Source organism: Artibeus jamaicensis, unplaced genomic scaffold, assembly GCF_021234435.1.
Source record: "Artibeus jamaicensis isolate MK-2021 breed Jamaican fruit bat unplaced genomic scaffold, CSHL_Jam_final contig_685, whole genome shotgun sequence".
NCBI classification, from domain to species: domain Eukaryota; kingdom Metazoa; phylum Chordata; class Mammalia; order Chiroptera; family Phyllostomidae; genus Artibeus; species Artibeus jamaicensis.
This window is the reverse complement of record NW_026521924.1, coordinates 31,291,182-31,303,306: the sequence shown is the minus strand read 5'-3', so window position 1 is coordinate 31,303,306 and position 12,125 is coordinate 31,291,182. Positions and strand designations below refer to the sequence as shown.

General features: G+C 49.6%; 1 protein-coding gene across 1 annotated transcript; it reads right to left on the bottom strand.

The window, feature by feature from the left end:
- Nucleotides 1-2,974: 2,974 nt before the first annotated feature.
- PFDN4 (prefoldin subunit 4) lies at nt 2,975-10,675 on the bottom strand. Its single transcript, XM_037133682.2, has 4 exons — nt 10,452-10,675; nt 6,362-6,469; nt 5,448-5,588; nt 2,975-3,574 (listed from the first exon to the last, which is right to left on the bottom strand). Exons 1-4 carry the CDS (start codon nt 10,473-10,475, stop codon nt 3,443-3,445), a joined length of 405 nt encoding a protein of 134 aa, XP_036989577.2. The 5' UTR covers nt 10,476-10,675; the 3' UTR covers nt 2,975-3,442.
- Nucleotides 10,676-12,125: the final 1,450 nt, after the last annotated feature.

Below are 12,125 nucleotides of genomic sequence, written 5' to 3'. Positions count from 1 at the left end.
ACAGCAGCATAACCTGAAAGCTTGTTAGAAATGCAGACTCTCAGGCCCTAGCCCAAAAACAGTGAGCCAGAAACCTGCCTTTTAACGAAATCCCCAAGTGCTGTGTACGTGTCGTGAATATTAAGCATGTCTCTAAGATGCAAATGGTCCTAAATATGCCTCCCCACCCCACACAGAGCGGACTCCGCCAGCCCCAGGCTCCTGTGCAAGTGGGGAGTGGGGACTGCAATGTTCCTTCTCAGCCCCCACGGGCAGGAGTGGACACAGCTCTCCTGGGGCCTGGCTTCAGCCAGCCACCGTCCCTAGGACCCAGAGTGTGTCTCACTGCAAGTAGACTCCTGAGCTCACTCTGGTTCCCTTGGCCTTGACCTTAGCTAGCTCCCTCCCCTAGGCCTTAGAGTTTTGGCAAAGGCCCCTAGGGCAGAGCTGCTGGAAGAAAGGGGGCTGCAACTCCAGTTTCCCAGAACCTCTTGTCCAGGGAAAACAAAAAGAGGCAAAGTTTCAACCCACCCGTTCAATGGCCAATGGTGCTGCGTCTCCACCGGTGGACATCCTAGCGACTCCAAGTGTTCAAAGCCAAAGTCACGCTCTTCTGCATCCCACATACTTCTGACTCCCCTGCCTTTGTTAACAGTACCAGCAAGCCCCCTGGAATCAAGGCCACGGAGGACAGGAGCCAGGCAGGTAACGTAAATGAGGGGAGGGGAGAAGGGGAGACTGCTTTGCCCAACAGGTGAGCACCTGAAGGTTATCATTGGTAAATATGGTCCCACTGTTGCCAAACTGAAATTTTACATGAGGTCTCTTGATTTTACTGTGGCAAGAGATTAAAAACAAAAAACGTTTGAACTATGAGCACCAACAAACAAACAGAAAAACCAAAACGTGCTTTGCTAGGCAGTATAGGGCCTGTGCTCAAAACCAAGTTAGCTTCGGCTTTTGCCTCCTCCCTCCCCTCTCCTCTGCCGGGACCGGCACATCGCACCCCCAAGTCCCAGCTTCCTTTTCCCTCCTTCCTCCACCAACTGGCTCCCGCACCAGGGAGAGCTCACATCTGGTATCCCTACCTCCATCGCTTCGTAGTAAAACCCACCCATCAACTGACAAATTATTTTAAAATACTGCTCCAATTGTGTACGTTGCCTTTCTGTTCAAGGCCCTTTGGAGACACCCCTGGCCTCCAGCTGTGAAAACTCTATCCCAAATGGGACTTCCTCCCTGCCACACCCCTTCGCATGGAGGTCATGGAGGTCAAGGAGGTCGTGGAGGTCAAGGAGGTGGACAGGAAGAGCACAGCCAGTTCAGAGCCTCAGGACTGAACACCTGGAGAAGACAGAGTGAACCGTGCACCTGAGTTTGCAAACCGGCGGCCTCACGGTCAAAGGTGTTCTACGGAGACCTTTTGTTTGGCTGGAATTGCTTAGAATATATGGTTGCACTCTCTAAAAAAGTGATTGTACCTAAAAATCAGGATTCCTATACAAAAATAAAATTACGGTGGCAACGACTGGTTAGAGCTGAGTATTAGTTACCTCTTCAAATGCTGTTTACGGTCTTCACCTACCCAGGAAACCTACTATGAACAAAAATAAGGAAGGAGTTAGAGAGACTTCAGAAATAAATTTTAAGTGGGAATTGTATTTCTGATGCCCTAGAACTTCACAGGTAAATTAAGGAAAATGAGGTGTAAAGTTAGCGACAATGTATAATATACCTGTCTTTCCGTTTGTTTTCTCGTATTTCGCCTTACTTGCCAATACGCCGATACAATGTTAGGTCCCAGCCAGTTGTATGATTCAGCGGTTCCGTTTCTGACACGTCAGTCAGATGAGCCCTCACTTTGAAGTCTGTGACGGGCTCAACCAGCTCTCCCACTGGGCCCCTAGGTTCAGCTGGTCCCCAGCCCCCTGGGGCCCTGCGAGACTGCCTCTCATGGGATATATCCCGGTGGGATCTGGCCACTGGGTGGACAGCAAGGGTTTTGGAGAGGAGGTCAGAGGGCCCACCCGCCTGGCTGTGAGCCCCCAACGGTATCACAGGCTGTGTCCCTGCCCTGTGTCCTGGGTTCCAGAGGGAAGGGTGGGGCAGCTGCCTGCCCGCCTCTGTAGTGTTGGCTGCAGGTTTCTGCAGTTGTGCTCATTTACGTGTGTTACCTGTTTCCTGCTACAACCTGATCACGGCCCCGGTCCCACTCTGCTAACTGACCGCTGACTGGATGCGTACAACAAAAATGATCCTTTCATTTTCTAAAACTTGAATATCACTATGCGGGAGCTGACCGGATGCATGCAACAAAAATGATCCTTTCAAGAGTCATTTTCTAAAACTTGAGTATCACTATGTGGGATTATTTTGCAATGATTTAAAAGTTGTCTTTATGTCACGAAGAATTTTAGAATTATATATTCTACCTTTAAGCCTGCGCTATTCCTGAACATTCTTTTAAAAATAGACAATATGCAATGCTTAGCCTTGCAGATTTTAAAAAATGGCATTTTCTCTTAAAACTGTCTATTTAATCCTGGAATTATCCTCTTTTCTGTGTTATGGTCCTCCATTGGTATTTTAGCATCTCAGTGCCATCTGCTGGGAAGTTAATGTACAATTAGGTTTTCCAAATCCCCAAACATATGTCTTTGGGGGGCAATGAGGGGTAAATGTACTCGTTATTTTTGAAAAAGCCTTATTTTTAAATACACAGCGGCTTTACTTCTACAACATTATCAATATAAACCCCAATTCATTACAAAGCACTAAAATAAAGTCTGAGATATACTTTAAAAAGAACACTCGACATTTCCATTGATACGTCTCTTGGTTTCTAGAACATTCTATGGTTCTGCTCTGTGTGTGTGTATGAAGCCCAGCAAGTCTCGGCATTAGCCAGCTCTTTCCCAGAGATCCGTGAGATTGACACAGGTGTAAGAGAGAAGTGAAATACATATGTTTCGATATAACACAGATTGTGTGTATTTATGTAAACTGTACACATATTTTTCAGTACATGACGATGTTTTCCGTGCGAAATGAGCAGAGTAGACAGATGTAGGGTTAGAAGTTTCTGGAGTCTTTTCGCCATCTCTAAATAGCAACTGAAATAAACAAACAGTGTGACCCGACTCTTAGATTTTCTGATACAAGTTGCAACAGACATTCTAAATAATATAGAAACAGGAAGGGTTGCTTAACTGATTTTAATAACATGACATATAACCCCTACACTTGATATAACTGTTATGTAAAATACATAGATGAATACTGTCTTCTTTTAAAAATATAAAATAAATAAGCAAGACATGTGAAAATAGGCAAGTCTCCATTAAATAAATGAAACTTTTTTTAAAAAAGAAAATTTGATTTCCTTATCATTTGAAGAAGGGCAATTATCATTTAAACAATATTTAAGTTTATTAAACAAAACTTTTTAAGTATTATAAAACGTTCAGCTTTCATCAGCTTCGAGGTTTATGTTGCTCCCAAATTTTGCATATAACTGAACTTTCAAGTCCGCTAACACCCGCTGAATGGATTCCACTCTGGATTCTAAGGCGTCAATTTCTTCTTGCAAATTTTTCTGGAAAAAAAAGTTTGAGTTAATTCTATTCAACTGGATGGATGGCTTCTGAACACGTGCAGCGGGAAAAGCTGTGGGCAGACTTTCTGGGTCAAGAACTCTCTGAACTTGGACAGGCCACTCTGTAGTTGGGTCTCAGCCGAGTCCAAACATGCGCATTTTTAATTCATGGTATATATTTGTTTGTTATAAGATAAATCAAGCATATTTTCTCAGTTTGTGCTGATTTAAAAAATATAACAGATTAAAAAAATTAATTTCTAAATGACCACATCCTAATACACCAAGGACCACAGGTAAACACTCCTGTAAACAGTTTATCACAGGCAGGGGCTTCTACCACAGCCCTGCCGACCTCCCACACAAACCGCTGTGAAACTAGAGGAAACGATGAAGACTCCTACCACCCCCAATAGTTAAGAATAAAAACTCAGAGTCCGCGCGTGGCAGAAAGGCTCGCGAACCACAAGGCCTTCCCCTCTAGACGGTGCGTGCTGCCCAGGCGGGGCCGGACGTGGTTTTGGCCGCATCCCTGCCACAGGGGTGAACCCGACACAAAGCCCCAGAGCACGCACACCGTGAACACTCCCGGAGGGAGGGAGTGGACGAACGAACCGAACGAACGAGTCAGGAACAAATGAATGAAATGCGAAATAAATCTTCAATATCTACGTGGGGGTGCGGGAGGGGGCACGGACGTCCACAATAGTGGCAGAAACCAATCTTGAAACACTTCCAAGAAGAGTATTTTAGGATAGTTAAAAAGAACACCCAAATCACAGTGTTTTACTATGATAGAAAAGATTTCAGCACAAGAGGAGACGCACAATGTTTCCACGTGGAAGGACCGAGGAGTGAAGGGGTCAGTTCTTCCCAGGGCTTATCAAATGGGGGTTCATTCCCGAAAAGCCTTCCTTTCATGACATTTAAAGGGAGACGAACATTTTAAATGACATTCAGGCATTTAAGCAACTTTCAAAAGGACTGGAAAACGCTCAGCTGCCACGGGCTTCTCTAGCACATGGTGCCTGCCCCTTGCGCAGGGAGTGGGACCTGACCTGGAGCTGAGCTCACGCACTGCCCCGATTCTCCGGCGAGGCCAGCGCGCCTAGCACGCCTGCACCCGGACCGGCAGCTACACGCACCGACTACTTCCTCAAAAGAACGTCCTGAACGTGAGCAAAGACTCGGGCATCAAAATGCCCGCTGGAGAAGTACTTTAGGAAAACCGGAAACATATGAATAACGGCATCAGGACGGCACTGAGCTGAATCAATGTCCACCAACAGGACATCAACCAGTCAGCAAAAACGATGTGTTTCGAGTGCGTGGGCCCGGCCCAGAGTGGGTCCCCAGGGAGTATCTGCTGCATAAACAAAATTCAATGGAAGGAGAAAATACCACGAGGACATTAATGGACCAACTGTGAAGCAAAAGTTCAGAGGAAGAGGAGAGAACGTAAAATAAACACAAGAAAACACCCTTTACGGGTGATTATCCCTGGGCAGTGGGATTACAGGTGACTTTTCAGTTCTGCTCTGCAGTAGTCTGCACCCTCTCAACACTTTAATTTAGGGCACGGCTTCTGGAGCCACAAGCGCCGCCGCCTCCGCCCCTCTGAACGAGCCCCAGAACCTCCCGAGCCTCGGCTCTTCAACCCTAACTGGGACCCATCGTTCCTGTCTGGCGGAGTCGTCGTTAGGACTGAATCAAATCACACCTGCAGAGCATTCCCCGCACACATGGGACACTGTGAGACCCAGAAACATCACCTAGAACCCATTCTTTCCCTACACCCTTCCTGCTCTTTGCAATGATACGGATGCCAACTTGAGAGTCAGAGCGCAACACCCAGGGAGAGACTGCAATGTACCTTTGCTTCTTCTAACATTTCTTGTGTTTCTTCTTGAGAGTGGCTAATGAAAACATCTCCAATCTGATACGGTACCATCAAGCAGTCGTCATCCGCAAGCATGATGTCCTCGCAGGCATCTTCTAAGTTCTGCAGCTGTTTCTGCAAGTGCAGAAATGAAGACCAACGGAGAATGTACTCAACATTCCCGACGGAGGTTAAAAGCCATTTTAATCTGAGCACACAACTCCCGGAGGGACCCTCAGAGAGGCATTATCACACTCGAACGAGGCTTTTCTTGCATTTTTAGATGGCTTCATAAGGAAGCACGTAAGAGTTAACATGTCGCTCTCTGGGTATTTCCAGGTTGCTACAAGCAGGCTGCGGTGGTCAGCGGGGGTCCGTGGCCTCTCCACGTGTCCCTGACTTTAACAGTTCCCACTTTGTGAACCACCCCCATGGGAGATTAGAGCAAAAACAAACACAAACCTACATTTCTCAGCCGTGCTTGCTGATAGGAGGAAAGCAAATAATCATTTCAGTTCTGCCAACCAGATGCACTTGACTGGACTTAAACTCAGGGTCGCTGTGCGAGCAGAGGCTGGGGCAGGAGGCCGGCAATTCACAGGGGCAGGCGCGTGGCAGGCTGCTGCCCTCGGTATGAGGGGCGGCTCCCTCCCGAGGAAGGAAGCAACTGGCCGTGGAGACCAGCAGCACCAGCCCTGGTCTCCAAGACACGGCTCTGGGACCTGCTCCTGGAACCTCAGCCCAGAGCCCCAGGACTCAATGACCTGTATGTACGTTAGCTCACACCCCTTAAGCAAGGTCCCCCTTAAACTCGAGCAGATCGTGTCATCTGCAAGGGACTCCAGACAGACCCCCAATGATCGAATTCAACTTTTATTTTTCTTAAATAAGATACGTATTTTCAATACCTTTTTTACGTCTATTTCTTCCTTCAACTCTGTGATTCTACTTGTATTCCGTGCAAATTTGTTTATCTTTTGTTGATCTTCAAATGTAACGTTGACATCTTCTGCAGCCTGAAAAAAAGGGAAATAGCAGACCTCCTTAGCATCCCTCACTTGGTTGTGTTTAGAGGAGAGACGTACCTAGTTGCAACAGGGAGTACCACCCACGGTGATGATTCACGATAACCACCCCTCCTCGTCCCCTGGTTTCTCAGGACCAGTAACACAAGGTACCTGCACTTTGATTTATTTCTCCGGAGGCTGAAAAGCAACCTGTTGTCTCAAGCCATGGAGCTCAGCGGTCAGAAGGCAAAGGCGGACTCAGCCCCCCCCATCCCAGGCTCTCGTCAGCCTGTAAACAGGCTCGTGCGCATCAGGCCCATCACCCAAGACCCAGAGGACGGCCTGGACGGCATCCTTTGTGGCTCACTGTGCACAGCTCTGAACATTCAACCCTGCGCACAGTTTTCACAAGCGTGGAAGCTGGTCGACACGGGCCTACACCACAGAAACCAAAGGCGAGTTCTTAGGAAGGCAGTCCCGGCACTGGAGTCATTTTGCTACAGGAGAACACCGATCCCCTGTGCAAACAGGGGCAGAGAATTCTGGAGTCTCTGCTTGCTGGCAGTGTTCAGACACTGAGCCCTGAACGCCTGCCTGTGTATTTACAGCTGCATTTGTCAGCGGGAGGCTTTGGGGGTGGGGGGCGGTGACCCACAGGAAAGCACCTAGCACGGGGCCTCCCAGACACACACCCAGGGCTCCAGGCCAGGTTTGGGGATTTGAAACTGAAGCACGCTCCATCACACTCACAGGCGCACCGTCCCCAGAAAGTTGTAGAGAATGTAGCCCCTGCTTTCCACCCTCCCAGAGCAGGTGTCTCCCGGGGCAGCTGAACCCCACAGCAGCCTCCTGCCCACACTTGGGCCCTGGAGCTCATGTCCTTGACGGTGGTCTTCCCACTGGGGTTAAGGGCTGAAGTTGGCGTGGGAGGCAAATCCCCGCTGGGTGATCCCCGTGCCACCCAGGGGGGTGCTGTTCACAGCAGAGAGGAGACCACACCTTTCACGACTGACAGCAGTGGCCTCCCTTTTAATCTCACTGATCTAGAACATTCCCACATTGCTAGAAGCTTCATTTTGGCAAGGAGGGCCTCATTCTTAAGGGGAGGGAGGGGAGTCTGTGGACATTGAGAGGTCCCTTTACCCCCTGAAACTGTATGCAAAGTGGCGTGCATTGTACGTGCATTCTGGAAGGGTCTTCATAGTGTTCATCAAGATTCTTAAAGGGACCCACCCCCTCAAAGGTCAGGGACTCCTGCTTTAAGGAAAATCAGATGTAGTCACCACCACTCACGGAGCCATAAGCACCTGGCGGAAGGGAACTCTGGCCAGGTTCAGTCTGCCTTTACTTTTGTTTTTTAACGGTACCTACCAGATCTGTGATACAAAATTGTGCTTTGTTATTTTTACTCCCCTTTCGTGCATACATTCATTTAATGACTATTCAGCACGTGTCCCCGATGTGCCACGCACAGTGGGAACTGAGCCGCAGTCCCACCGCCACGAGTACTGGCAGGCTGACATTCAGCAGAGGGGAGGAGCTGAACACATGGGTTTCTGCAAGATGGCGATACTCGTGATGATGAAAGTAAAATACTTAAGGGGGTTCAAAGTGTTGGGGGGCTAGGGAGTGAAGAGGGCATCTTTATTTTTTTTTAAATTTTAGAGAGAAAGGGAAAGGGAGAAGGAGGGAGGGAAAGAGGGGGGAGAAAGGGGAAGAGAGAGAGAGGGGAACATCAATGTGAGAATCATTGACTGGTTGCCTCCTGTATGAACCCAGGGATTGAACAGGCAACCTAGGTGTGTGCCCTCACTGGGGATCAAACCACAACCTCTTGGTGTACGGAACAATGCTGCAAGCAACTGAGCCACGCGGCCAGGACTGCAGGGGGCTTCTCCGAGGGGGCATGAACAGGTATCGGACTGCATTCCCCCACAAGGCCGCAAAGCAGGTCCCAGAGCAGAACTTTGGAGATGAGGGGGCTGAACCATCTCATCCAAACATCCTCACCAGAAAAGTCGGGACATGCTGGGAGGTAAGATCATGCCACCAGTGTGAGCTACTGCAGATGGCAAACAGCTTGTGGGAAACCCAAAGGGCTACCTAGGAGATTCCCCTCTTGGTCAGTCACTGGCAGGCCTAGATGTTTCCTGTGGAGGAGTGGACAGAAATGCACAGGTCGGTAACCTACTAGACACCATTCCCAGCAGTGGAAACAGCTATGAAAGATGCTTGTATCCATCACGCTGGTCTTGCTCTCAGAGGGAAACACTTCCTGCTTTGGCCACACCTACCCCTCTGTTTCTCTACCATCCTGGTCAAGTTCTCCTCCCCGAGTCTCTGGATCCTGATGTTCCATTACTCAAGGCCCTGCAGGTCTTGGCAGGAGAACCGCCCCCCTAGACTGCCTCTGCTCCCTTTCCAACGGTCTCTTCCCTCCTCTCGTAATCCGCAGATCACACCTTCTCTGATCTCTGAATGGAGCAGGCACTGCATTCCTGCAGACCCCTGCTGTCTCCATCCATACAACTGAGACTGTCACATGACATACTCAAACAGCTTGTAGAAGGAAGGAAAAAAATATCAGCGATCAAAAATTCTGCAAAGTCCAGGGTTCAAATCCTTCCCCTACATTGATTTCATCTCGTCACTGCGGTTTCCACGCCTGTCAAATAGGGGAGGGGGACCACAACTAGTATCTGCCATGCAGTTAAAGGCCACAGCAAACAACAGAGGACCCAATGTAAGTACAAAAGAAGAGGTAAGTGAATTGCACCGAGTGTCGGGTTGCCTAAATGAACAGGGGCCCTGACCCTGACTCAGCTGCTCAAAAAGAATTTGTGGATAACACACCAAGAGAGGGGGCGCTCATCCCGGTTGCCACCTGCCCCCCACAGGGTACTGGTGGAGGGGGTGGTCTCCACGTGTAACATGCCCAAACTTAGACACATAGCGGTTAGTGGCCCAAGAGTGACTCAGCTTGTAAGCAGAGCTGGAATTCAAACTCAGGTTTTATTATTTTGTTTTGTTTTCCCAAAGCTCACCTTCTGTCCTGGTAAGCAAGCTAAACTCCTGTTTAGGGTTTATAATCCAGTAAGTCTACCTAGATGCTTAACTGTAGAAGAAAAATGTATGGGGCAAGGAAGTAATACCAGCTGACAGAATTATCGAGGCTTTACTGTGTGCCAGGCACCATTCTAAGCGTTTTGTAGCCATGGTTAATTTTAATCTTATACTGCTTTTACGGAGATACTGTTTTTATCCTTATTTTACAAACGAGGAAGTGGAAACTTGGAGGTGAAGCCACGATTTCAGTAAACAAGGGCGTTGTGGCTGCAGAGCCTGTGTTGAACTTCAGCGGCGTCTGATGACAGCCCTCCGGCTGAAGGGATTTGCTTCCCAAGGTCTGGTGCCTGTTTCCTCTCATCCCACACCCAGGACCACATGAGAACTTGCTTCCTTCGCTCTCCCGCTCTGCAGAGGCACCTGCGTCCCCGTGAGCCCGCGACGGAGGGGAGGGTCAGGAATAACAACCGCGGTGGCATCGCGGCTGGACCCGGGGCTCCTGGACCAGGTCACCCCGGAGGCAGGGGCCTGCTCTGCTCCCCACCGCCGCGTAACCTGGGCCAGGTGACTGCACCTACCTGGGCCTCAGCTCCCTCCCCTGCAAAGGGCGATGCCACTACCTACACGTGTGAACCCGTGCAGATTAACTGGGGTAACCCAGGTGAAGTGCCCGGCGTTATGGCCAACGGACCCTGGATTTCCCACGCCCCGAAGACACGCGTGGGCCGCGGGGTCCCCAGACAGACGTTCAGGGGAAACCGGGTGGTGGCAGGCCTCGCCGCGGGCCCGCGCTCAGGGTCGGGGGGCTCGGCCCTGGGCCCCACGACGGGCCTCGGGGATGGGCACCCCAGCACCGCTCGTCCTGCCCCTCGGCAGCCCGTCGCGCCCGCCGCCTGAGCATCCGCCCCGCGAGCGCCCCACTCACCGCCTTCTTCATGGTGGCCGCCATCTTGGGACTGGACCACGGCGCGAGGCGGGGAGGGCCGCGCCCGCGCGCTTCTGTCCCGGCCCTCTCCTACTCCCCTGTGGCCCACAACTCCCGCAACACACAACACCGTCCCCACATTCTCTCCTATTGGATCTTCGACTGAGGATTCCGGACGTCTAGGACTGGGGGAGGAAACGTAATCTGGGAGGATTTGGTACATGCCAATTAAAGGGACCAGCACCTCCCAGTGAGCCGACAGAAACCGGGGGGTGTGGCGAATGGCCGCAGGCTCCAGCGTCCGGCAGCAGGGGGCGCCCAGTGTGGCCAGGTGGGCCCTCGAGGTGATTGATGGGAAATTTTTTTTCGTGGGTCCCACAAATCGATATGGAGAAACTGACCTACTTAAAAAAAAGAACAAATGACCTTGGCAGTAGGATGTGATACTAATGTGCCCTGATAGTTCAGATGGTATAAAGGAGAAAGTACTCCTATTAATTAACTTATTCAACATTATTGAGTGATTACGGTATACTCTGACATTTGTGCGATTATTATTATTATTATTATTATTATTATTATTATTAATATTATTATTATGTCTCAGAATCCCTGTTTGGACCAGCAAAAGAAAGAAGAAGGGGAGACAAATTGGAGACTGCTGGTCAGGAAGGAAACTCACCAAACTACTTGAAAATACCATCCCCAATGAAGGAGGTGGGGCGTTGGAATAACACATGGGCTGAGGAGTAATACATTCCCTTACATCAGGTTAACACTGGCCTCCCACTTCCTGGATCCAAGATGTGGGGTGTGTGTGCGCTTGTGTGTGTGTGTGTGTGTGTGTGTGTGTGTGTGTGTGTGTGTTTACTCACCTAATATTTTTCTTTATTTGAACCAACATATGAAAATTAGATTTCACTAGAAAATATCCAAACAATTTTTGCTTTGCTTGAGCTTGTAAAATCCGAATCCTGGTGACCTGGAGCCTGCATTTTTGCAGAGCAGCAGCTGCGGGTGCCGATCAGCCTTGGCCCACTCCGCGAACACACCCTCTGCTGGGCCCGGACGGCTCCCCCACGTGCCTCATCCTGAGCATGCCCGTTGGTCCTTCCAGGTGTAGGAACTCGTGTGTGATTTGGTTGAAACCTGTACCATGCTAGATGTTACTGCAAAGAGACGGATGAATTAGACAAGGTGCTTGGCACCGAGGACCTTCCCGTCGGTACACCCGTATCACCACGAGTCGTAGCGCGCCTGACGCTGAGGCCCTGGGACAGCTGCTTGAGAGGTCCCTGGAGGCAGAGCTGCGTCTAACTGGGGTGGAGGGCAGTGGGACTGCAGCACCTAAAATTAAAAAAAAAAAAGACAAAAGTCCTTGTTCTCGTGCAGCTTACATTCTAGTGGTGGGAAACAGACCATAGTCAAAACATCGAAGTGAATTATACCATATGATAGGAGGTGTGTGTGACCAGTATGTTAGTAGTTATAACAAGAACACATGCAATCGTAAGACTGTATCTACCAGCATGAAAACTGTGAAGAAGATACAAGGAATCCAGTGGTACGTTGATTGGAAAATTGAGGGGAACGAAAACCCTATCTGAATTGACATGGAAGCTACGAAGCGTCCAGACATGTCCCAGCTTAATTTTGATTCTGCCACAAAGCGAT

What these genes read in the sequence shown, in the direction of transcription:
- PFDN4 (XM_037133682.2), bottom strand. Translation starts at nt 10,475, where the DNA reads ATGGCGGCCACCATGAAGAAGGCG. An exon ending in CGGCCACCATGAAGAAGGCG is followed by an intron (nt 6,470 to 10,451) that starts GTGAGTGGGGCG and finishes CCTTTTTTTCAG; the next exon opens with GCTGCAGAAGATGTCAACGT. An exon ending in AAATGTTAGAAGAAGCAAAG is followed by an intron (nt 3,575 to 5,447) that starts GTACATTGCAGT and finishes TTTTTTTTCCAG; the next exon opens with AAAAATTTGCAAGAAGAAAT.